Source organism: Myxocyprinus asiaticus, chromosome 29 (assembly GCF_019703515.2).
Source record: "Myxocyprinus asiaticus isolate MX2 ecotype Aquarium Trade chromosome 29, UBuf_Myxa_2, whole genome shotgun sequence".
Taxonomy (NCBI): domain Eukaryota; kingdom Metazoa; phylum Chordata; class Actinopteri; order Cypriniformes; family Catostomidae; genus Myxocyprinus; species Myxocyprinus asiaticus.
The window spans coordinates 20,282,114-20,309,922 of NC_059372.1; the positions used below are offsets into that span (position 1 = coordinate 20,282,114).

General features: G+C 37.0%; 1 protein-coding gene across 5 annotated transcripts; it reads left to right on the forward strand.

Moving 5' to 3' along the window:
* Nucleotides 1-27,375, forward strand: LOC127419620 (transmembrane protein 269-like). Of its 5 annotated transcripts, XM_051661165.1 has the most exons (9): nt 46-151; nt 9,765-9,828; nt 10,716-11,660; nt 12,553-12,601; nt 16,082-16,229; nt 17,918-18,015; nt 24,716-24,859; nt 25,457-25,657; nt 25,975-27,375. In XM_051661165.1, exons 3-9 carry the CDS (start codon nt 11,634-11,636, stop codon nt 26,082-26,084), a joined length of 777 nt encoding a protein of 258 aa, XP_051517125.1. In that variant the 5' UTR covers nt 46-151; nt 9,765-9,828; nt 10,716-11,633; the 3' UTR covers nt 26,085-27,375. The 5 variants fall into 5 exon arrangements, with proteins under 5 accessions (XP_051517127.1, XP_051517125.1, XP_051517126.1 ...); XM_051661166.1 differs by lacking the exon at nt 46-151 and having other exon boundaries at nt 9,811-9,828; nt 11,616-11,660; XM_051661167.1 differs by lacking the exons at nt 10,716-11,660; nt 12,553-12,601 and having other exon boundaries at nt 1-151.
* The last annotated feature ends 434 nt before the right edge of the window (nt 27,376-27,809 follow it).

Genomic DNA, 27,809 nt, shown 5'->3' on the forward strand with positions numbered 1-27,809 from the left:
TTTAAAAGAGACGCACTAAAATTCGCTGCTGACGAACATCATTACTGTTTAGTGGAGAACTACTGCATGGGAATAAAATAAAAAAATTGTGTCTTCGAAGTTAGTCAATCTGCGTTAATTCTGAGCAGCATCAATTTCCTTGACATCGAAGGTAAGTTTTGAAATATGCGAGGGGCGTTATATGTGGTTTATTTCACTTTGATATTAACAGCGTAATAATATTGTTATATTAAAGGACTTGGGCTCTGTTGATAATCTCAAATTTTATTGGCAAAACAGAAACATATTAGACATTTTGAGGGACAGAATATAGGGCAGAAAACATACAGAATATTTTATTTTTTTATGCTTTTTTTTTTAGTGCGTTTAGAAATTACAACCTGTAGCTGTTTACAGATATAGAGGACAATCGTCTTGAAGCCACAATTAAAAAAAAAAAACTTTTTGTTGTTGTTGTTGCTTGTGCACTGTAAATTGATTCGGATAAGGATGCGCAGATCGCATTTTTTAAACGTCGTGTCAAGTTAAAAAGAACTTCATCTGTTAAATACGCCTCTCAAATACACCTGCGTTCTGCTCTATTCGTGGCGCAGCTTCTATCCTTTTTTCTTAGGGGACCTTTATACGTTTTTTAGTTTGAACGGCCCCTAAAAAAAGGATAGAAGCTGCGCCACGAATAGAGCAGAACGCAGGTGTATTTGAGAGACGTATTTAACAGATGAAGTTCTTTTTAACTTGACACGGCGTTTAAAAAACGCGGCGCTCCTGCGCGAGACGCGGCGCAACGGTCAAAGACGTCAGTCTAACGCATGTTTATATAGACACACAATTGAAAATAATCGAGAACGGCGCAAAAACACATTCGATGTGAACGCCACTCAATCTGATTTAAAACGCGTCAATCAGCGCGTCAAATGCGCGCTGAAAACTGTGGTTATCAATTTATTTCGAGATAACTACATTTTCCATTTTAACAAAACGCATGTCTTGCTAATATGTAGTCAGAATGAGTCTCTGTCTGGGTTATGTAATAGACGTGTGGTACTGAGGCAGGAGTCAACGTGCTCTTGAATGAATCTACTGAAGGCTCTTTCAGATAATGGACTGATCTTTGTCATGTTTTAAGGATCGTATTTACGAGTTAAGCGCACATGCTCCAAACCCTTACTTTCTGAGTTGGGGGCGTGTCGATTTAAAGCTGAAGTGTGTAATATATTCTGCGCCACTAGCGCCATTGAACGGAACAATAGCTGCGTCCGACAGCTGAAAAATGCTGCCCTCTTTGGCTGTATAAGGAAGTTGGATGAAAATAAGGTGCCAGAACTGTTCTGAGACCAGTTTTCTTAAGAGTTCCATATATTCAAAAACGCTGTCGGTTAAGCCAATAAAGCAGTGGTTCCCAAACTTTTTCAGTCAAGCCCCCCTTTAGTAATCGAAAGAATGTTCAGCCAATGCATTTCATGCTTGTAATGAATATGATTTATTTTTGATCAACTGAGCATCTAAAAACCTATAAATTCAACAGAGTTTTTGAACTTCACAGTGCTGTGGGAAGTCAAATTAACTTAACACCTTATTTCTATAGGCCTAGTTATAATATTCACGAGTAAACCACTTTACTGATTTGGGACTGTGATTCTATAGTAAATATGTTTGTTTACATCTCCATAACAGATATAGTTTTCCTTTTACCAGAATCTTAAAGGAATAGTTCACCCAAATATTAAAAATTGCTGATAATTTACTCACCCTCAGACCATCCAAGATGTATCTGAGTTTTTTTTCTGCATCAAAACAGAATTTAAGATTTTTAGGATTTCATTTCAGGCCTCCTCCTCTAAACAATGCAAGTGAATGTACAAAATGTTTTGATGGTCCAAAATGCATATTTAGGGTGCATCAAAATAATCCACATGACTCCAGTCGACCAATAAAGTTCTTCTGAACACAAACGATTGATTATTTTGAGAAACAAAGTAATACTTATATACTTTTTAACTAAAAATTATAGCTAATTATCAGCAAATTTTCATTTTTGGGTGAACTATTCCTTTAATGATTTGGGAATCATTTAGATTATAGGAATATTTGATGCCAAACCAGGCCAGTTTGTATCCTAATCTCAAACATCATAGTACACATGTGGGGGACCTGGGTAGCTCAGCGAGTAAAGACGCTGACTACCACCACTGGAGTCACAAGTTCAAATCCAGGGCGTGCTGAGTGACTCCAGTCAGGCTTCCTAAGCAATCAGTTGGCCCGGTTGCTAGGGTGGGTAGAGTCACGTGGGGTAACCTCCTCGTGGTCACTATAATGTGGTTCTCACTCTCGGTGGGGCGCATGGTGAGTTGTGAGTGGTTGCCGCAGAGAATAGCATGAAGCCTCCACATGCGCTAGGTCTCCACGGTAACGCGCTCAACAAGCCATGTGATAAGAGACGGTTTCAGACACAGAGGAAACTGAGATTCATCCTCCGCCACCCGGATTGAGGCGAGTCACTATGTGACCATGAGGACTTAGAGTGCATTGGGAATTGGGCATTCCAAATTGGGGAGAAAATGGTGAATTTCTTTTTTTTTTTTAACTTTTTTTTTACTTTTGCAACTACTTTTGTGAAAAACTTGTAGCAAAACTCACTTGTGCACTTGTAAAATCCTGATGCGAGAGAGCAAGACCAGTGTTTGGCGGGGGAGGGGTCAATGAAGTCGTTTTATTGGTTGATGCCTAGCCAGTGTATGCCACCGGTGTGAATGCAACCGGCGTGTTAATTGGGGATATGCGTGTGCATGTGAATAACAGGGCTGTTGGTTTCCAGAAATTTGGGAATCGACTCCAATTCCAATTCCGATTCTGATTCCTGGTTTTCCTGGAGTCGATTCCAGACTTATTTTTTTTATTCTTCTTCAATTCCGAAAAAAAAACGGGAGGTAAAATTTATATCTCATAATAAACAGCTCTTTACAAAGTGTCCTTTGTACTATTTATAATAGTATAAATGACATTTAGGCCTACTATTAATAGCTCCATTCTAAGATTAAATCAGGGCCTATATGCACATACCAAAGTGCAATGCTTCAATCCCATGAGATAAATTTGAGGGAAGTTTGAGTAGATGCACCTGTATTTTGAAAAACTACCACAAATAATCTTAAAAGCACCATTTAACCTACATTGAAATTGTCTGTTATCACTCATGAGTTTTTGTTTAGAAAAAGGTTTATATTAGAATGAACAGTAATTGTCCACTACCGTTTGTACACTGAATAAAATGTCCAAACAATACACTTCAGTTTTATTTAAATATCCAGGTTGTTTTCATACAATCTAAAAAATATACATTTTATAATGTGTACTTACTTTTTTATTTGATTTCATAAAATAATTTTAATGTAAAATTGTGTAAAATGTAGGCCAACTAAAAAAAAATTATAAATGCAAAAGGTTTTCAAACACTGTGTATAAATGTTGAGAACGAGTAGAGAAGCATTAGATTCTCGCTTTTATAAGAGCAGCACATTGATCAATTAAACTTCAACATACCGATTTATTGATGTGATCTGGGATGCTAACTCAACTCTGCCATCTCCTTGTTGCAGACTTGTGTTGTAACATCGGGGAAGTTGTTATTGTATGCCAATTTACAGTCACAAATTTGGCACGTTGATTAAATGTTGAATCCAAAGTAAAATACCGGTAGACTATACAGGTCTGGAAAGCAGATGTGTTGAAGGGCTTGCGTGATTGCTTCATACAGATCAACAAACGGAGAGGATTTACAGATGCTGACGGACTACAAAAGACTCAGAGTCAGGTTGATGATCGTTAAGATGCAGTCATTTTATAATCCTTTTGTAAATTGTATTAGTGCTTTTAGGCTTCTGAAATGTATAGTTCAGTGGTCGAGAAAATAAACACAGTCTGAAAATATCAGCCGGTTTCCCCAAAAGAAATCGACTCCAGCTAGGGAGGGTAGAGTCACATGGGGTAACCTCCTCGTGGTCGCTATAATGTGGTTTGTTCTCGGTGGGGCGCGTGGTGAGTTGTGCGTGGTTGCCGCTTTGGATGGCGTGAAGCCTCCACACGCGCTATGTCTCTGTGGCAACGAGTTCAACAAGCCATGTGATAAGATGCGCGGGTTGATGGTCTCAGACGCGGAGGCAACTGGGATTCGTCCTCCGCCACCCGGACTGAGGCGAATCACTACGTGACCACGAGGACTTAAAAAGCACATTGGGAATTGGGCATTCCAAATTGGGAGAAAAAGGGGAAAAAAATCCCCCCCCCCCCCCCCCCCCCCAAAAAAAAAAACAAAAACAAAAAAAACAAAACAATGCTAGTTACAATATCAAGTACAAAGTAAGTACAAGTAAGTACAAATACCAAATTGACCAATGGGTGAGAATAAATGAAAACAAACTCTGAGAAAGTATGAGAAATTTCTTCAGAAATTTAATAATTCTGTTTGTTTGGCAAAAATCTTAAGATTTTCAATCTTAAATTGGTTTGACAATTTTAAATTTTGAAATTTACCTATTTCCGATGTGAAAACGGGCGACTTTTCGTTCACATAAAGTCAGAAAAAAACAACATATGAATCCAAATTAACATGTATTTATACTAAAGTAATATTCAAAGCCGTGCTGGTCCATTATGGTAACAAGTACCCGTCTCTTCCCCTGGCTCACTCGGTGCACCTCAAAGAGGATTACAACAGCATCAAGACCTTGCTGGACGCCTTGAAGTGTGATGAGTATGGCTGGGAGGTCATAGGAGACTTCAAAATTGTGGCATTCCTGATGGGTCTCCAAGGCGGTTTTACCAAGTTTCCCTGCTATCTTTGCCCCACTACCACAGGCGGGACTGGCCACAGCGGACCGAGTTCTCTGTGGGGAGGAACAACGTCAAGTGGGAGCCACTGGTGGACCCCCGGAAGGTGCTGATGCCACCACTGCACATCAAATTGGGCCTCATGAAACAATTTGTCAGAGCTCTAGATAAGGATTCGGCAGCCTTCAGGTACCTTCAAGACTTCTTCCCTAAGCTGTCTGAGGCAAAGGTCAAAGCCGGTGTCTTCATCGGACCACAGATAAAGAAGGATTTTGGATTCATATGTTGTTTTTTTCTGACTTTATGTGAACAAAAAGACACAAATTCGCCCGTTTTCTCATTGGAAATAGGTAAATTTCAAAATATCACTGTCCTGGCACAAGTGAGTTTTGCTACAGGTTTTTCGCAAAAGTACTTGCAAAAGTCAAGGCGTGAAGATTTAAAGTTGCAGTGCCAGATTTGAGAAGTTGTAAGTGCCGATTTGTGGTTGTACTGCGAAAATGAATTAAAGTCCAAAAGTTAATGTGTAATTCAAGTTTGTGTCTGTAGTTGTATTTATTTGAATGTCATTTTGCACATTTGTGACAACTTGTCTGCATTTGTGAGTTCAAAACACAAGCTCTGAATTATTGTCTGTAAGTGCAGATTGCAACATTCAATTTCAAAATTTCCACATCGGTACTGTGTGTGTAAATTTCAACTTACGAGTAGACATATTTACTGTACAAGTTCTCAAATCCAAATATGTAAGCTCTCAAGTTTTGCTTTTGATTTACCTTCATAGTTAGTCTTACTTAAGAAAATGAACTGTTTATTTGTTAAAAATAACAGCATAAACACATTTAACGCAAATATTTAATACATAATGAAAAATTCTGTTACAGTTTACTGTGATAAATGTTAGTAAGGGTGTTGTTGATGTGTAGATGTGAAAAGTCTTGTAATTGATGCTGGTGATGCAGGTGTTTTCCCTTTCCCTTGTCCGATATGTTCAAAATGTCAGTGCTGTAGCCATATGAAATGGTTTAATTGCTCCATAGAGATTTAAAATAGAAAATTCTCATGAAGAATTCAAATGGGTCGCATAAGTTTTGTCATCTGCAACATGATATTGAGAGAAGCCCAGTTTAATGAGACAGTCATGTGATATCCTGTCACCGGAGCTCAAGTATCGAGGGAAGCCTGGATGATGCGTGATGCGTGTCGCGTGCACACCAGCACCTGCGTGATCCAGAGGTACAGTAGGATAGAGCGGAGCGCATCTCGTGTGTGATTCTCGGTGGATCACACAACACTCACACGACACCAGTCTTTAAGCATCCCGAGCTCATCCACGTTTCAGATGAATAAGCATATTTAGCACTTATAAAATGGCAAAAGCCAGATGAATTTGAATATCATATAATTTGCTTCGGTGGCCAAAATTTCATTTCGAAATTTCGTTTTGAAATATTTTCAATGCAGGAAAAACCCTGTTCTCACAAAAGCAGAGGATTTAACAGTGGATTTAATACTTTAAAATGTACAACATGAAAACAAACTGGCATGGCAGCCATCTCTCTTCATTGAGAGTCTCTACAGACTCAACAGTCCAGCTGAAATGTATCAATCGATTGCACAATTGACACTCAATTGGATTGGAAGTATGCTTCAAATGTTTACACTTAATAACAATAATAATAATATAGCTAGTTTTTTTTTATGGACTTCTCCAATCCCCCATCTCCCTGCGCCTCCCCTGCAGTGCCCTCGCACCTCTCAAGCGACTTGATAGGTGTGGTGAGAAACAGATCAATATATAAGTCAATTTTAGCTAGAAATTCTTCTACCTGCCCAATAGGGGGCATATATATGAAAAATGTATATCACCAAAAACACAAGAAGAAGAATGTGAAAGTTTAAGTGGAGATTGACTGAATTTTATTCATTCCCTATTTGACCCATTTGACTCAACCACAAGATGTCACTGTGGGACTACATGATTTACTCTGGGGCACTTTGAGCTTGATAGAAAACACGCCCTCTCATTACCATATGGACAAAGAAATTTAGAAATACATAAATGTGGAAATAAATGAATATAGAAATAAGTAAATATGAAATTTTGGCACCCATTCACTTGCATTGTATGGACCAAAAGATCTGAGAAATTCTTCTAAAAGTCTTAATTTGTGCTCTGCTGATGAAAGAAAGTCATACACATCCGGGATGGCATAAGTGTGAATAAATGAGAGAATTAAAATTTTTGGGCGAACCATTCCTTTAACTGATTTTGCAGCAAATCAGCTGCCTACGTATGGAGGACTGAATGTGACAGTATTAATAAAAAAAAAAAAATAAATAAATAAATAAAAAAAATATATATATATATATATATATATATATATATATATATATATATTTGCAAAGAAATATAAAAAAAGTGAAAAAATGTGTACTTATAAATAAACAAATGTTTAAATCTGTCATAAATTAGTATTTATAAATGTATTTCATTATTTATACATTATTGTATTCATTTATTTCCACATGTATATATTTTGGGCGATCTGATCACAAGTGGATGGGGGAGACATCACTGTTTACAACTTGTGTAATATAATATGCTTCTCTTTTGACAAATTGTGTTTGGATTTTGAGGTGAAGGTCTCAAAAAAGTAGAAGAACTAAAAGAAAGTGAAAAAAATCAGTGCATCGTTTCTGACAATTATACTTGCATTTAACCTAAGCACAAATGTGACGTTTAGAGCAGAATTATCAGCTAATGTAGTAGAATACCTGTATTAACTGAGCTTCGGGTGTTTGTGCTTCTCATCAGTTTCATTGCATGTTGATATCAGGCACACTGAAGAAGTTCTGTGAAGTAGCCTATTGTGCATGTGTATGCACTTTTAAAATTGTCTGATCAGATGGTTATATCCTTTTAAAGACACACAAAACTGGCAAAGTTTGAAAATTCTTGTTTTACCGCAGCGGTTGATTGATGGATAGAACTTTCACCCTAGAACTTATTTGTTTTATTAGATTTGCACTTTAAGTAAAAAAATAAAAAATAAAATCCATCATATATCCACTGTCATGTACAGGTCACCATAATGGATGCTACACCCCTGGAAGTAGCCCAAATGCTTAGGAGATGAAAACAAGAATGAAGGAAAATTTACAACTCAGTTCATCAAAGTGACAAATAAAGAATTTCTCTAGTGCAAACTCAGCAACCTCTAAGTCATTCATTCAATAGAGATCATTAATTCCCTATTTGACCCATTTGACTCAACCACAAGATGTCACTGTGGCCTCCAAGATTTACTCTGGAGCACTCTGAGCTTGATTGCTATGCCTGAAGTAGAAAACACACCCTCTCATTACCATATGGACAAAGAAATATATAAATGTGGAAATAAATGAATGTAGAAATAAGTAAATATGAAAATAAATAAATGTGGAAATAAATAAATGTGGTAATAAATAAATACAATAATGCATAAATAAGGAAATAAATGTCTAAATACAAATTTAAACATGTATTTTCTATTTATTTCTATGTACACTTTTTTTTTTTTATTTTTTTTTTTTACATTTCTTTGCAAATATATATATTTATTTATCTATTTTAAATATTGTCACATTTGGTCCTCCATACTCGCTAAGCTTTCGGATACAGGCAATGTTTTCAAAACAGCTTTCCAAAAACAAAGAGACAGACACGCCCCTGATTCTTACCACTGGTTGAGTCAATGTTGTTATTTAGAACTAGAGGGGTCTCTGAAAACTAATGGAAATTTTCATCGTACCACAGAGATAGTGTTGATGGTTTTTGAGAAAATCAGCCTATGAATGGCTTACTTACAGTTGGCTCTGCAAATAAAGTTGGGATAGGAGAAAGTACAGTATTTTAACACAGAAAAATGTTCACACTTCAGCTTAAAGAATCATGGCGGAAGCAAATTGTTATTGGTAATAATTCAGTTTTACTTGAGGATTTTAACTAGTTTGTATTAATTTTTTTGCACTGTTAATGAAGAAAACCCATAAAACTTGCCAGAAAACAAGACTCAATTAGCTGGTTTGTGCAGCAACAAGCATTTGCAACAAAACTACAATTCCCATCATTATACTGTATGTGGCCACACAAAAATGATAAAATAGATAAAGCATTAATTACGCACCTAATGCATGGCTTTGCACTTCATTTTGTTGCATTGTTTCTAAAGTAACTTCCTACATTCGCTAGTATGTGAAAAAGAGAGAAAGAAGTATGAAATTGCAAAACGGGGCCGTTCTTTCTGACTAAAATCACTTAACCGCACATAACATTGTATTTATGATTTCTGACTCGTAAGTATGAACTTTCCTGGAGGACTTGAACACAGCATTACTAAACAGTGTGCTTTACCAAAGTGCACCAACAATATTATTATAAATTGTGCTTCTTTAGCTCAGATCACACTAAAATACATTTTCTGGCTGGTCCAGCTAATGTGCATGCGTGTTTTTGAGTTGACTGACAGGTGATGTTTGTATCTAAAAGGCGATTGGCTCTTTTACAAATATGGGACATTCTTTTCACATCAGCCATATTGGCCTTTCCAATTTCTCCCATTTATTTTAATACAAGTGCTCCATTTGGGCTAAATAGTCTCTGGCTTCACACTGTCATCTGTCATCCTTTTTCTAACGAATGGAGAGTCATGTTATGATTTAATCTTGTTAAATATTGTTGGAAGGTGTTAGACAATTGTTATGAATTCAAACAGCAACGCTTGTAGTCTGATTAGTAAAAACCTGTTATTGTGATGAACTGCTCAATATCTAATCTGATTATATTATAATTAAATAATTGGGACGGAATATGTACTAATTGCCCACTGTAATAAAATATGGTTTTAAATTGTTCAGTTTCCCTTATTTTAAAGCAAATGTTCTTATTGGTTTAGTTGCAGTGTTTTTTGACTTGAAGAAATTTGGAGACCACCATGATCCTCCTAACTCCCACATCTGGTACGTAGATTTAACATCACATTACTAAGTAAGAGCAATATATTTGCTGCTTCCATACCAGAGAAAATGGCTATAATAATGGCTAGATTAACGTTTAGGAATGTCTCAATATGCACTAATTTGTTCTTGCAGTCAATTATGAAGGGTTGGGATGTGAAGCTGTAAAAAACAAGTTTGGACTCCCTCATATACTGAGGACAGCTCTACAGCTTTTAGATGCTTGGTTGCACTTTGGCTCAGTGTTTCAAACTAGATTTAAGCCCATTAGGAGTATTTATTTATCCCAAATTAAAACGTAGATGTTGATGAAACACATTTACATGCAAACTGATTATAGTGAACAGTACTGTAGTTGCAGAGTGGTTGGCTCCTCATTTAAACCATTACTTAGAAAATATAGACCCCCGCTATGTATTTTGTAAAACAATGGTGGAATATTTTCCATGTTGCTTAGGCTAGCGACCAGAAGTCTTGTTTTGAACTGTTACCAGGCAAATAAAGAGGCAAATAATAAATAATGCTGCAAACAGAAACAACATGATCACACGGGAAGTTAGAATGTTGTTTCCCAAAGTTCTAGTACCCTAGGATCGGCCACATTATGCTGACTCACTGACAAGCGCCTCAAGCATGTTTGCCTTCCCTTGTGGCTTGACTTGGAAGCAGGTTGTGTCAGCAGCGTGGGAGGCCTGGGTTTGCTTCCTATATTGAAACCATGAAGTAATCGCAATTGCATTATCAGTGATGAGAGCTATTCGGAGATTGCATTTTCCCCCTTAACATTACATTTTTACTCCACTGATGGTTGTGTTTAGGTTTGGGGTTTGGGTTGGGGAGTACAGTTTATAAAATATGCATTCCTCCTCACTGTATTACATCCTGTACAGCTGAAAACAACTCGCTTTACAACTCGCTTTTGGCGCCCCTCCGTGGACATTTCACCCGGAAAATGGAGCTCACACGTGCCTATACGCCCTGCAACACTTACTGCTTTGGCCACCAGGGGCAGTGTTTCGAATTTCGGTAAGCACAGACCGATTTTAGCTAAAGAAAAGTCGACCTACTGTTACTTATTTCACTGTGAGATCAGTCTGGCAGTGATTATTGGGCCAACCTTGTACAAATACAGAACACACCTGCCTCAAGGGTACAATGGTGATGGCTCTTGGGTCATACTCTGTGAGCTTTAAACCTTCAACCTTGCAGTGAGCAGCTCAGATTTTTTTTCTTCTAGAAAATCACATATCCAAGAGACACCAAGTTGAATGTCAATACAAAATATAATCTGATGCGACTGTTTCAGGCAGATGGTGTTGAATATATGATATCAGTTTGATCACTTTTGCCAGGCATGCTCTGAAGATCCGACTCAATTTTGGTGAAGATTGGACAAAATCAGTTTTGCAGTAGTATATACTCTTTTCCTTACATTGAGGCCCACTGTCCATCACAATGGACATCAAATAAAAATAAATATAAATAAAATGTGCAATATGTTATTATATTATTATGACTTGTCTTACTAATGTCACATCTCAACTTTTCTTTAAAATTGTCAAATAATTTGTTCGTGTAGTCTTTAGATATAGATATAATAGTTTGAATTATGCAATTTCTTTTGGCCTGTGTCACATGGCACCATGCTTAATTTTAAAGGAAGATTTTCTGTGCAAAAGTTAACAGTGATAAGACACTCATAGCTTGACTTAGCAGCATCTAATCTCATAATTCTTTGTTGTTTGGGTGGCACCAAATGACAAATACCTTTAAAAAACACCGGAGAAAAGTGATGTCCATTGGAATAGATGCAGGGTCTAAATGGATTAAATAAGGTAAGTTCTTTACTCTTGTAATATTCAGCTTTTCACGACACTGGGTAATATTTGCATACACCTAATTTAAGTAAACATACAGTATAGACACCTATCTATATAAATGCAGAGAGAAATAGTTGGGACTGAAACATTCTTCTGTCCAGGTTGGTACAGGTAAAATGTCAGCATCTCACGTTTTCATGCCCTAACACGCAAGAGCTCCTGCAAAAAAGCCAATACAATTCAAGCATTAGCAACAATTATTATACAGTAAATATAACGTGAAGCTTTTATGTAAGGCCCAGTTATGCTATACATCAGAAATACACAAGTCCTCTTTATCTTTCTATTTTTTAGCAAACATGTACAACATATACAGTGTATTAAATCGACAGCCCTAATGACAATAAATCGTTATAATTGTAAAAGCCATAAAACTTGCATTTAATCGTCATAGTCGTGAAAGCCCTTAAACAGACAATTGATCACAATCATTTTTTTGACAAGTAATCGTCTGCCAAATTTCATAATCGTGATAGCCCTAATATTACTTTAGCCAAATTGCATCAAATTTAACATTTTATGATCATGTGAGAAATGTATGAATGCTGAATTTTTTATTTTTGTTTTATTTTTTTAACCACCAGTGTAATTAAATTTATATTAAAATTCTTGCTATCACATTATTAAACTACTTGCTATTGGATCTGCTACTGTAAATTGTATTATTATCGAATGATATCATGTTTTGATAACTTACAGTTTTTATAGAAAACATTTAAAGATGGTAGGTCAAGAACATAATGGAGAGGTCTAATTGCCTGTGAATCAAAGTATAAATGTTATCTTAGCTCTGTGGTAAATTCTGTGTCTTGGCATGTGCTGTATCTCATTGACTGTTTTCTTTCAGATGAAGAGTCGCTTGAAATCGACTGGCTTTGGAATCACATCAAGTTCAGGTTACAAAATGCAATAGTAGGAACCCTGCCTTAAACTTTTTTTGATGACTTTGCAAATGCTAGGCAAAATAGTATTGTACCAATAAGCCTAAAATATTTATAGCTGATATACTTAAATGACAAATGTCGTGCATGTCTCCTTGCATGCTTCCCTCACCTAATAGAAAAGCAGCACATGACCAGGAATGAAAGTATACTTTATTTCATAATGCATCTTGACCTGTTGGGAAAATGGAGGGTCTGTCATGCATACAAATTTCAGTGTGTTTTATAATATCTAAAACTAATATAATATCTTTATAAGTTGGGGATTTAATTATGCACTAAAATCCCAGTGGAGACTTTTTAGCTTATTTCATTATGAATGTCATGTTACAAAAGTGATACTTCGTGAATTTCTCTAACAAAACACACATCTATCCACTTGAGATGTTCTTTTAGATTTTATGCTCCAGGACAAAGACCTCTTTGTGGGACTTCATTGAAAATCACTGCAGCGTTTCAGTAGCAAAACAGTCTTGGGCACACTTAATGAAAAGCCCTACAATTTTAAGAAGACTTTCTAGCTTCTTTACCTGTTTTAAGATATTCTTTCAATTTGTAGCACCATCTGAATGTACATATTTCATCATCATTGTTACTGTAAGTGGGCAGTGTTGGGAAGTAACGGAATATATGTAACGGGATTACGTATTTAAAATACAAAATATAAGTAACTGTACTCCACTACAGTTACAATTTAAATAATTGGTAATTGGAATACAGTTACATTCAAAAAGTATTTTGATTACTGAAGAGATTACTTTGCATTTTATTGTCATTTGTTTCATTTAATATTTAGTCCTTTCAGATGGAAAACATTTATACATATAAATGATGCAATCCAAAGTGCATTTGAACAGCGGTGAAACATTTTCTTATGATGTGTTACATTCATACGAGCAGACAGAGAAGTAAGTTTGAAGTAAGTTTGGAGCAGAAGAAATATAAATAAACCTTGTGTAAATTGTCAGTTTTACGCTAAGCTAAAATGCTATTTCTAGCCATTTTACATGCACGTTACCAGGCACGATCATATTTCTTTTATCAAGAAAATTCACGTTGGATAATATTTATTTTTTTTCTAGTAAGACCTTTGATATTAGGACAAAAATCATATTCTTGATGATAATTTTTGTATTGTTTTCCTGTAAAAATATCTAAAAATCCTTAAAACAAGATCAGTTTGATTTATCTTGTTTTAGAAACAACACTGCATAAGATATTTAGGTTTTTCAGAGAATGTATTTTTAACGTGTATTTTGTCTTACTGTATTGGCAGAGTTTTTATAGTCAAAACAAGTGAAAAAATCTACTAGTGCTGAAGAAGTAATCCAAAGTATTTAGAATACGTTACTGACCTTGAGTAATCTAACGGAATACATTACAAATTACATTTTACAGCATGTATTCTGTAATCTGTAGTGGAATACATTTCAAAAGTAACCCTCCCAACCCTGAAGTGGGTAACAATTTACAATAAGGTACAATTCATTAACATTAGTTAATGCATTAGGTATCATGAACTAATCATGAACAATATATTTTTACAGCATTTATTAATCTTTGATAATGTTAATTAATAAAACATAAAATTGTACATTGTTAGTTCATGTTAGTTCATAGTGCATTAACTAATGTTAACTAAAATAACGTTTGATTTAAAAAAAAATGCATTAGTGTATGTTGAAATTAACATTAAGTAAGATTAATAAATGCAGTATTTTCATTGTTAGTTCATGTTAAATAATGTTGTTAACTAATGGAACCTTATTGTAAAGTGTTACCAGTTAGTGTAACACAACAGCTCTCTGGATGAAATGGGTGTTTTTAGTACAGTAATTTAGCAATACAAATGACTGATTTTCGCTGTGAGAGGTATTGATGCTTTAATCTTCTTCTGGATTTTCCGGGTGTCCTATAAGCTTTGATCACACTGGCAGTCCATATCCAATTTTTCTGCGTATCTGATTATTTTGATTTAGCCTGCATTATTTATAGAAAACCACATGGAATCCAATTTCTACAAATACGATACATTCTTAGGTGGTTGACAATCCATTTCTGGAGACATTGCCTAAATATTATGATGTACATAAGCAGAGGGAAAATTTGCAGCTTTCTCCTCTTGTTGGAGAACTTATTGAAAAGAAATGTATTTTCTGCATCATTACTGTTTTAACCAACATAGATTTGCCAGAAAATTAACACCATGCTTGAATGCACAGATTTGCATGCTTAGAAAAAAACAGTGTGGACAATCCATCCTAAAGACTGGATTTGTAAAACAAATCGGAATTGTCTGCAGTGTGAACAGATCCTTTTTTCCAGGTCACTAGCTTGTCAGATTAGAGGATTAGTGATTGTAGATCGATATGTGACATTTGATTATTAAATGAATAATAACCCTTACCTCAGTGATGTTCTCTCCCAAAACCTTTGTCTATTATAAAACCATGTCATTTTACTGTATGTGGTAATAGTGCTTTGTGGTTTTAGCGTATGGATGGCTTGTAATTCAGATGAGCAGTCATTTGCAATCATACTTAGTTGTTTTGATGATATCAAATAACTGGGAGAGTATTCCATTCTGTTGGTAAGTGTATTCCTTTTTACCCCACCATGTATTTTCTGAATATCATGGTTATTGTCTAGTTAAGCCATTTTGATCGCCCTTAACAAATATTGTTCAACACTATTCTTTTTACATTACATTCATGTTTTACTTTAGCTATTCATTATTGGGGAAAGAAAATATTTTACTGTATATTTTTGACTGTATATAATGTGTGTTTACATGTGTTTATGAAATTATTTACATGTAAGTTTGTAACATTATTTTATGTTTTGCAAACATATCTAATGTTTGCATAATGTTTTTGGGGTGCCTTCTTGGGGGTAATTCTGGAGTTAACTTTCAGGGGAATTACAAGTAAATTTGAGGGGTAATTTTGCTACTTTGCTAATTTACTCTATTCTTGCTTTAAATGGTTATAAATTGTATTTTGTTTCAAATACTGTTGTGCCAGTTTGTATTTTTTGTACTAGGGCATTGGATAGAGTCAAGATTAGAATATGATTGGACTTTGTTTTTTGTTTTTTTTTTAAAGAACATGTCATTAATACTGTGCAAGTAAGTGAGAGAATAATTTGTAGTCATTATTTACAAAAACATTGTAGAGAGGATAATGACAAATATCACATGTTTAGGCTAAGAACTTGTACTAAAATTAAGAGAGAAATTAACTGGGAAAAAAAAAAAAAAAAAAAAAAAAAGGGTAACTAGTATATTTACTATGCAGCTGCTAGTGATTTCCTGGAATTCTGTTACTTCAAAATCTCTTAGGATATTTTCACATACAGTAATAGAGAACTCCTCAAACAATGCACTGCCACTGACAAAACTGTTGTGTAATTGCTGATGTTTCTTTTTGGTCACAGCCGTTTTCCAGGATGCTAATAAACTGCTCTTAAAGGAACATGCTAATTGGGTTAATCTGAAGGAGTTTTTCCGTAAAAATGCTGCCAACTCACTTTCTGTTGCCAACATGGTCATGGGAATGGCCTCAATCCTCTGCAGTCTCAATGGGTATGCACTCATGTTTTTACTTAACAGAGAATATTTAATTCATAATCAGTTCAACTTAAAGGAGTCATGACATGAGGGATCAAATTTCCCTTGAACTTTTGACATGTAAAACGGTCATTATACTACAACAACATACTGTACATTTCATAACTCCAAACTTCCTGCTCACTGCAAAAAAAGCATTTATTGAAACCAAGCTGCCAAAACGACTCATTCACATTGTGATGTCACACTGTGGTAGACATTTGCATCTGACTGACTCCACAACAACACATCAAAGCCAACTTTACCTTTAATCACTTCCATAGACCACCCAGTAGTGATGAGCAGTGAGATGGCAAGAAGAGAGAGCAGGTCAGTCAAGAGCAGAGAGTCCATCATAACAGTGGGCGTTTACAGTCAAGTCTTAAAGGAGAAGCAGCACCAAAACTGAGCGTTTCTGACAGAGGGTCAGAATAAGGGTGAAAAATGATCATGATTTACAAATATGACTGTTTTTGTGCAAAAACGTTTACTAATATTATAAGTGAACCTGAAGGTATATATTAAAATAATTAAAAAAAGATGGATGTCATGACCCCTTTAAGAGATTTCCATTAGAACAAATCTTCTTTTTGACTTTAGGTAAAAGAAAATAAACTCTGTGTATACACTACTGGCCAAAGGTTTGGAATAATGTACAGATTTTGCTCTTATGGAATGATATTGGTACTTTTATTCACCAAAGTGGCATTCAACTGATCACAATGTATAGTCAGGACATTAATAACGTGACAAATAACTTTGCAATTCCTCCCATAAGGCCTGCTCCCCTGAGTTTTCTCTTTACTGTTGTACATGAAACTGGTGTTGAGCGGGTAAAATTCAATGAAGCTGTCAGTTGAGGACATGTGATGTGTCTATTTCTCAAACTAGAGACTCTGGTGTACTTATCCTCTTGTTTAGTTGTACATCTGGCCTTCCACATCTCTTTCTGTCCTTGTTAGAGCCAGTTGTCCTTTTATCTTTGAAGACGGTAGTGTACACCTTTGTATGAAATCTTCAGTTTTTTGGCAGTTTCAAGCATTGTATAGCCTTCATTCCTCAAAACAATGATGACTGATGAATTTCTAGATAAAGCTGTTTCTTTTTTTGCCATTTTTGACCTAATATTGACCTTAAGACATGCCAGTCTATTGCATACTGTGGCAACTCGAAAACAAACACAAAGACAATGTTAAGCTTCATTTAATAAACCAAATAGCTTTCAGCTGTGTTTGATATATAATGGCAAGTGATTTTCTAGTACCAAATGATCAATTTAGCATGATTACTCAAGGATAAGGTGTTGGAGCGATGGCTGCTGGAAATGGGGCCTGTCCAGATTTGATCAAAAATGACTTTTCTCAAATAGTGATGGTGCTGTTTTTTTACATCAGTAATGTCCTGACTATACTTTGTGAACAGTTGAATACCACTTTGGTGAATTAAAGTACCAATTTCCTTCCGAAACAGCAAAATCTGTACTTTAATCCAAAATTTTGGCTGCCAGTGTATTTGTGTTAAAGATAAAAGCTGCATTATCGTAGGGATAACAACAAAATGAAGATGTTTGATCAAAATTATTCTTATGTTGTTTAGCTTAATTGTTGTTTAGTACTTTATTTTAACACATAACTTTATGATCCTGCCACCATTGTTTTTCACAGCCATCACTATGCCGCGTGCTGGCTAGTTCTGATCGGTTACCTGCTGGATTTGGCAGATGGAGCAGTTGCTAGGCAACTGAATGCGTGCTCTGCACTGGGTGAGTAGGGCTGAGTGTCCTCAAGATTAAGCAGAACTGAGTGGGGCTAAGGGTGAGTCTTGACCAGAATTGACTGCTGCTTTAGATATACAGTACAGCATTTAACTACAATCCCCTTCGTCTGGGCAAAAAGCAGTAAGAACTTTCTCATGTGTCTTCACTTTAAATGTTGAATTTTATACACTTTAAATTATTATTATTATTTTTTTATTATCTCCCCAATTTGAAATGCCCAATTCCCAATGCGCCCTAAGTCCTCGTGGTGGAGTAGTGGCTCGCCTCAATCCGGGTGGCGGAGGACGAATCTAAGTTGCCTCCGCGTCTGAGACCGTCAATCTGCGCATCGTATCATGTGGCTTGTTGAGCGCGTTACCGCGGAGACATAGCGTGTGTGGAGGCTTCACGCTATTCTCCGCAGCATCCGCGCACAACTCACCACGTGCCCCACCGAGAGCAAGAACCACATTATAGCGACCACGAGGAGGTTACCCCATGTGACTATACCCTCCCTAGCAACAGGGCCAATTTGGTTGCTTAGGAGTCCTGGCTGGAGTCACTCAGCACGCCCTGGATTCGAACTCACAACTCCATGGGTGGTAGTCAGCGTCTTTACTTGCTGGGCTACCCAGGCCCCCCAAAAATATTTTTTTAATACTTAAGTTGTTTGCATGTATCCTTTTTTCATTTTAATATTGTCACTGGCTGTGAAGACCAACTTCTCCTAAATTACAAATAAAGTAATATTCTGGGTTCAATTCAAGTTAAGCTCAATCGACAGCATTTGTGGCATAATATTGATTACCACAAATATTAAATTAATAAATTTAAACTTGTCCTTCCTTTTTTTAAAAAGGACTGGGTTCCAGAGAGACACTTACAATGGAAGTGATTGGGGCCAATCAGTAAACATTAAAATACTCACTGTTTCAAATGTATAGCCACAAGACATAAACAATATGAGTGTTAACATGATTTTAGTTCAATCAAATTACTTAGTAACCTTTTCTGTGTAAAGTTATTGCCAAGTTTACAACTTTGTTGCCATGACAATGTAATGTCAACAAACCATAAAATGACTGTAAAAATGACGAACGTAAGTGCTTTTATAAGCTTCACATTTTTGCCTTTAAACCTTCCAAAAATTGGCCCCATTCACTTCCATTGTAAGTGACTCACTTAACTTTGGTTTTTGCCTTTTTTTAAAGAAAAGGAAGGACGAGTCGAAATTATTTTTTGTGGTAATCAACATTATGCCACAAATGCTGTTGATTGAACTTAACTTGTTTTGAAATCAAAATATACCTTTAAGTGCAACAGCTCTCAAAGATAAACTCAATGAAAGTTTAAAACCACATTGAAAATCAGGGCCTGTATTAACAAAAAATCTTAAGGCTAAAAGTATCTCCTAACGCAGAAATTTAGGAGCAACTATTTTTTTTTATTTTTTTATTTGATCCACTTTTCTCCCAATGTGGAATGCCCAATTCCCACTACTTAGTAGGTCCTCGTGGTGGCGCGGTTACTCACCTCAATTCGGGTGGCGGAGGACAAGTCTCAGTTGCCTCCGCTTCTGAGACAGTCAATCTGTGCATCTTATCACGTGCCGCGTTGTGCATGACACCGCGGAGACTCACAGCAGGGGAGGCTCATGCTACTCTCTGCGATCCACGCACAACTTACCACGCACCCCATTGAGAGCGAGAACCACTTAATCGCGACCACAAGGAGGTTACCCCATGTGAATCTACCCTCTTAGTAGACCTGGCTGGAGTCACTCAGCACACCCTGGATTTGAACTTGCGACTCAATACTTGCTGAGCTACCCAGGCCCCCAGGAGCAACTCTTAAAAATTAGGGGTGTGTCACTTCTAATTTTAGGACTCTTAAAATTTTCATCTAAGAGCAATTCATGAAGCATTTTAAAGCTAAAAGTAGCTCCTAAACCCACAACAGCTTAGAAGTCCTCCTGAGGACTTCTAACTCCCTAACAGTGACTCAGAAACGATCCAAAGCATGGCTGCTATCATCAATCCACATTAAAAACAATATATTAGAGTATTATGACATTGACTGTTTAAAAAGTTATCGCCTGAATCACAACTGAGTGTATTTTAATTACATATTAATGTTGACATTGACCTTTAAAAAAAAAGTATCGCCTGAGTCACGAGGGTGTTTTCATTTTTTGTAAACTTACAGATGCAGTTACCTCTCCCAAAAACTGAAAAAACCCAATTACACCGGAGAAAAAGTAAAAAAAATAAAATAAATCTGCACTCCCTGGCCACAGGCAAAATGAAACCGTAGATGAATTGGGAATTTCTGTCATTCTTCAGCAGAATCACTTATCAAACTATATATGGCCTCTCCAGACTGCACAATGTCCAGAAATCCATAGTGTGTTTTCTCCTGTGGATGAACGCTTGCTGCAGATAAAGGGACATTCACGGGGAATCACGGGGTTACCCGGTGTATTGATGCTGTTGACGGGACACAAGCGTGTTTCATTACATCATAGGATGAAGAAATGTTCATTAACCGAAAAAAATATCCATCTTCTGCATGCATGTGTGTCGACCCACTCAACCCACTCCGAGCAGGATTTGAACTCAGGTCTCCAGCATGGAAGGCAGGCGTGCTAACGAGGAGGATAATGGCTACAGCCTCTAGCATCAGTCTTTATTGTGCTTTGTTATGATTAATATCCCCCAGTCTAGGTTGGGGTAAACCATAACAAAGGTAAAGGAATCCTGGAGTCCTGTCTCCTGCTCTCAAACACACACTGAAACGGATATTAAAATAATGATTTGCTTATTTACAAAACAGGATAAAAGGGAGCAGCAGAAGCTTCAGGAGGAGAAAAGGCCAAAACAATAAACAAAACAGAACTATCTTGAGGGAAAGTCTTACCTGACATTTAAAAAGAAAAATGAATTAAACAACACAGTGGCACCCACCTCTCTACATAAGCTCCCAATAGTAGCTAACAACTTTAAGCGACACAACAATTCCAATTAACACCTTTATACAAAGCTTAATCGCTATACAACAAGACACAAAGTAGCTCAGCACGTCTGAGACAGGATAGGGGAGTCAGAGAATGGCGTTTCCCAGCAGCTTTTATCCCCACAGCTCACAGCCAGACCAATCCATGCCCCTCTCATTAGTGGTCTCACCTGGAATTCATTAGAGTGATAGATCAAGCGAGAGAGGAGACAGAAGACAGGGAAAACACATGCATATACAAAAGACATTCCCACCCCAAAATACACAACCAAAACAATTTAATACGAAACCACTTGAATACATCTTAGGTCGTACAGCCTCTTGAGGCCAGGGGAGTGAGGTTTACACACTGCACAGCTACCTACCAGCTGGCTACCCTTACATATATAAGTATGTATGTGTATATTTACACCGATCAGCCACAACATTAAAACAACTGCCCTAATATTGTGTAGGTCCCCCTCGTGCTGTCAAAACAACACCGACCCGCATCTCAGAATAGCATTCTGAGATGCTATTCTTCTCACCAGAATTGTACAGAGCGGTTATCTGAGTTACTATAGACTTTGTCAGTTCAAACCAGGCTGGCCATTCTCTGTTGACCTCTCTCATCAAAAAGGCATTTCTGTACACAGAACTGCCCCTCACTGGATGTTTTTTGTGTTTGGCACCATTCGGAGTAAGTTCTAGAGATTGTTGTGCATGTATCCCAGGAGATCAGCAGTTACAGAAATACTCAAACCAGCCCGTCTGGCACCAACAATCATGCCATGGTCCAAATCACTGAGATCACATTTTTTCACTAACTGATGCTCCTGACCCATATCTGCATGATTTTAAGCACTGCACTGCTGCCACACGATTGGCTGATTAGATAATCGCATGGATGATTGTTGGTGCCAGATGTGCTGGTTTGAGTATTTCTGTAACTGCTGATCTCCTGGGATTTTCACACACAACAGTCTCTAGAATTTACCTAAGTACTTGTGGTGGCATAGTGACTCAGACTTTGTGCCTCCGCGTCTGAGACTGTCAATCTGCGCATCTGATCACGTGGCATGTTGAGCGTGTTACTGCAGAGACGTAGTGTGTGTGGAGGCTTCACACTATTCTCCGCGGCATCCACGCACAACTCACCACGCGCCCCACCGAGAGTGAGAACCACACATTGTAGCAACCACGAGGAGGTTTCCCCATGTGACTGTACCCTCCCTAGCAACCGGGCCAATTTGGTTGCTTAGGAGACCTGTCTGGAGTCAATCAGCATGCCCTGGATTCGAACTCGTGACTCCAGGGGTGGTAGTCAGCATCTTTACTCGCTGGGCTACCCAGGCCCCCAGAAAGGCCTTGTTGATAAGAGAGCTCAACAGAGAATTGCCAGACTGGTTCGAACTGACAAAGTCTACGGTAACTCAGATAACCGCACTGTACAATTTTGGTGAGAACAATAGCATCTCAGAATGCGGGTTGGCACTGTTTTGGTGGCACGAGGGGGACATACACAATATTAGGCAGGTGGTTTTAATGTTGTGGCTGATCGGTGTATATCGTTGTCTGCATGGATGGATTAAGACCTGAGAGGCCCATGGGCCAGTACACCATGGAGGCCCCCCATGACGTGACTACGTTCACCTTTATGCACCACAGGACACTTAGCAGATTTGGTTGGATTTTTCAAATAGACGGAAGCAAAGTTTGTAGCAATGTCTGACATGGTCAATTATATGTACTTTAATTATAAACCGATCCAAAATCATGCATTATTAATAGGGATGTGCACGGTATTCAAATACCAAAATTACTATTTGGTTATTCTGCATGTGTTTAGAGGTCTTCAACCTTATCGGAGTCTGACGGTACCCGACAAACCATCAGGTTTTAGGCCAGATTCGGGTCAGTATTTCAAGCACTCTATAGGGCGAGTTACGGGCTGTTCACACCTGCATCTGCGCTGTTTTTAAATTGTTTTTCTATGTAAACGCACTGGACGGACATCTTTGATCGTTGCGCAGCGCCACAACTCAGGACCGTCGCATTTTTTTAGACACTGCATTAAGTTTAAAATAACTTTAATATTTATAAATGCATCTCGCGACACCTGTGTTCTGTTTCATCATTTGTTGCGCTGCATCAGCGCTGGTATCACACATCGACATTCTGATGAAGTTCAGGTTGCAAAAAGGACTTAATGTGACTGTTACACATGATTCCAGATTGTTTTTCACCTGGCAAAGTTTCAGTGCTTGTAACCCCCTTTGATCTGGTGTGCAGACAATAATAACACAAGTTTGGGTAAATAATTTCAAATCAAATCATCCCAAAGAGGTTTATAAACCGTAGCGTGCGCTGCCTCATGGAAAGTGAACCTGCTGGGCAGAATTATGCATTTTCCACTGATTAATAATAGGCCTACTATGTTGCAAGCAGTGATAGAGATAATTTTTGTTTGACTTTAATGTGATTTTATAATTTGAAGATCTATGTATTGTGCTTAGGCTCATAGCTCAGTGTGCACTTTATTCCCTGCTAATCTGAGATTGTTTTTGACACATCCATGGCAATAAACGTTCTTTATTTCCGACTCCCGACAAATAACAGAATAACCGTTTGTGAACTCTCACGGTTAACCAAATATTACAAATGGTTACCGTGCACATATTTAGGGTATAAAGGCATATTTCACTTAATCATTAAACATTAAATGCATGCAGGACTTAAACATTTTAAAGTCCTCCATACTGTTGCGCGAATTCTGTCACTTATGTCAATTTAAACAATCAGCTTGCTAGACAGCCAGGGTAAACTGCACTTTATCTTTGTGTTTGAAAGTGTTTTGTAAATCAGAAGCTGTTCTCTGCAGTCCTTCAAATAAACGCGCTGCACCTGGGAGACGCAGATTCGAGTGTCTGTGCTCGCGCTGCTGTAGTCCAGCACACATTCGGCCGAACAAATGTTATTTCACATAAGGCTGACATTTAAGTGGATTTATAATAGATATCTCAAAATAAATAAATAATTTATTTAGAGCTCGGGGCCCTTTGGGTTTAGAGGCCCCTGGGCAACGGCCCAATCGGCACAGTGGGTAATCCGTCCTTGGTTGTCTGTCTTCGCTGACAAATAACGGTTCCCTGTAAACCAATCACTGTGGGTGATTTAAAAGAGCGTGTTAATAAAACGTTATGTCATCCATAGCAACGAGGTCAACTCCGCCTTACTCTTATCTTAAGATGTCCTTAGTAAAACTTGCTCTTAGCAGTTTTGTGAATAGGTTTTAAAAAAACTCCTAGCTAGGAACTCTTTGGAGAACTCCTAGTGGTAAGATAAAAATCTTTGTGAATACAGGCCCTGGTATTCAAATTTAAACCTGAAAATAAGCGTTTTAGGATTAAGAAAAATTTTAAACTAATTCTAATTTAGGGGGATCATGTCTGTTTTATCCCGATGCTTTGGATCCCCTGCATATCTGACATTGCTCAAATTGTTGGCCATGGGATCGGAATTCCAGTCTGCTTGTTTGGTCCTACACCCGAATCAGCCAATGTCAACAACCTGATGAAAACATGCCCTCTCCCCCCACCCCCCGCCCCACTTTTTTCAGATTCAGTTGAATGCTTAAAGCTTTAAATAGGTATTGCATTAACAATTGGTTAATGTATCTACCTCTGACAATGTGTTTGTTTCTTGTGTACTGCAGGTGCAAAGTTGGATGATTTTGCTGATTTTACAACATTTGGAATCGCAACATCCCTACTCTTAAGGACACCCAGTTTGCTGGATAATATCCTGTGCATGTTCTACGTGCTATCTGTCTTTGTTCGTCTCTGCTTCTTCTCTAGTGGTGAGAAACGTCTGCTTGTATTGTTTACAATAAATATACATCACACTAGTCCTTAGCTGAAACATTGTAGTAGCCAAACCCAACTGAATCCCACAATAAAGTACTCTTGGGGGTTTACCAAGGAAAAATAAGTATTATAGAGGTTTAATGAATCCAACAAATAGAAACACACAAATACAGTCAAAACTGTATAGTCGCTGTGCCCCAAATGCGAGTAAAAATTGGCTTTGGCTACAATGAAACAAAGTTTATAAGGAACACAACATAATACATACAAACCATCTACTAAAGAAAACATCAGCTGTGACACATCTTCTAACAACAGATTTCAAAATCCATACTTTTATAACCAAATTGAACAAGTTTGTCTTGGATGTCTGTACTCCATATTAACACTATGTCTTGAGCTGTTTGTTACCAATATGCAAAGAAAAACTACAATAATTCCATTGTCACAGGGACAAAGAAATAATGTAAAATACAGTTTAATGGTCAATAAGAAATATTTATGAATATTTATATTTGTATATACAATAGAAAACATTTAATACACTAGCTGTTTTCTTTAGTTAGAAGTAAATATGCTGTTTTCTGCAGGAATCCCCTTCATGTACCGTGGCCTACCATGTATCTACTCCTCTGCCATCCTAGCCTGTGTCTCCCTGCTGACTGGAGGAAATATGGCAGTACTGAGAATTATAGCTCTGGCCATGATTCTTTTCATGGGCAGCCAGACCTTCTACCCACATGACAGAGTTCTGGAGTCTCAGGCCTGGAAGAAGGTGGTCTACATCGGAGGTAAAGTCACTCAGAGCATTGTTTTAAAGTTTGAGGCAGGATCTCAAGAGGTTAAACTCCAGTGAGCATCAGTACAGAATTTGTTCAGTGTTTTAATGCACATTTTCTTAAGATGAACAAATATTACAGGACAGTAATTAAAATGTTTCGCAAACATTAGAAGAAATCTGATTGTATATGTTCTTGCTGTGATTAAAAATCCTTTAGGCACCTTAAGCTATCTTATTGCCTTGTCAATGTCAAATAAGCATGGACAATTTTAATAGGTATTTTGTTATTGAATAAATGCAATATTACTTTTTATTTTATTTCCCTAGGAATTGCCATGGTGTTTTGCTCTTCCTTCCCTCCAGCATGTGTGTACTACTTGTTATGGTCAGTTTCCTACATATTGTTTCCAACAGCCCTGTGGAGCTGCAAAGTGTGAAAATGTAATGGCCTAAGAGGCCATTTCATAAAGGCTAACTCTGCGGGTTTGAAGAAGATCCGTGAAATTTGTTGGAAAATCCCCTGCTGCTTCATGTGGACCAATTAGGAAACTCTAAAAACATTTTTTACCATTTTTAATTTGAGGTGATGAACATAAAACTGATTAAATCTACGTTGTCTAGAACGGACATCTTGATTGCTGCTAAATAGCTGCATTTGTTTCAGTGTTAGGAATGAGAAATACTCTTTGCCTCTGTGTTACACATTTTATGTTTGAATGATTGAAGCATCAAATGTTATTGCACAGTTTAGGTGTACTTAATGCACATAAACTGAAAAATGAAGAGGCAAGAAGCAGGGCAGAGATCATCAAATTTGCTGTGGAATTTATATTTGTAGAATTGCTGCTTTTGGTTATTGTTAAAGTAGTTCAGAACAAGTTTTTAATGTATATCTAACGCATCAACTGATATTTCCATTTGGTGGATAACTGATAAAAAGCACATTCTTTTAGAACAGTAATATATAGGAATAATCAGTGTGGGAATATTCAAAACTCAGCTCTCAATCATATTTAAAATTTCTGCTTTCTTGCTTTATTCTGATTACATTACATTGCCCTTTAAATGAATTCTGATTCTAACTACTCTAAAGGGAATTGTATCCTCTTGATCTTTGTAATTACATATAAAAACATGACTATCATCATTTATTTTATCTAGTGACTGGTTCATTTGTGATTACTGTATGTCCCATATTGTAAGGTAGGCCTTCAAAACAAATGCCAGGCAACAATTACAAAAATATGGCAGTTTAATTTGACAAGTGAGTTTAGCATCCCCCTAGCATTATGCTGGAGTACGTCTGTGCATGTTGGTCTCTGTTTTAAGGGGCCTTGCTTCCTCACTTACAGTTACTGTATCTTTAATGACAGTAATTGCTTATGTTTAGCGAGTGATCTTCCATTGGATTTGCATGTACCGTGTACAGGTTCAATGGGAGATTGTTACCCTGCAACAGGGTAACAATGTAAGGAATTCTGGGTTTCCCTGACTTATATTTGCTCTGGGCCCATTTCATATTAAAACATACAATTTAAAATTTGTTGTGGGCCCCCCTGGACCTGTGGGCCCCTAGAATCATTACCACCTTTCACCCCATTAGCTACAGCTCTGCCCTGCAACATAACTGTTTTAAGGCCTTGTTTTGTGTTCTGTGCACCACTTGTGGTTACCTTTTATTAAAATGTAGTGGTGTTAAAAATAAAATGCCCAGTCTCTTTTTCTTTCTGACTGAGTTTAGTCATTTTGCTGGTATGACCCTTACTGAAATATGGGGAATGTGTTTTATTCTATTTTAATTTTATTACTTAGTTGGCCTATATATTTCACAGGTCAAATATTATTTTTGTCAACCTTACAAAGCTAACAAGCCACTCAAACACCATAAATCTTACTTAACTTTTTGAAAACCCATTGAAATCCATTTCTGATTCAAATGTAATTGGCTACTATGGTGATTTCTCCTTGTTAAGATACATTTCATCAGCCTACAAACAACTATAGGCCTACTCAAATGTGAAACAACTAAATTAAACTGCTAAATTTAATTTTCACTTAATTTTAAATATTTGGTAATACTTAAATTCAATACTTAAGGATTATTTTTCAAACTATAGCCTATTTTTGGTCTAAATACTTTTAAATTGAATTGAAGATGTTGT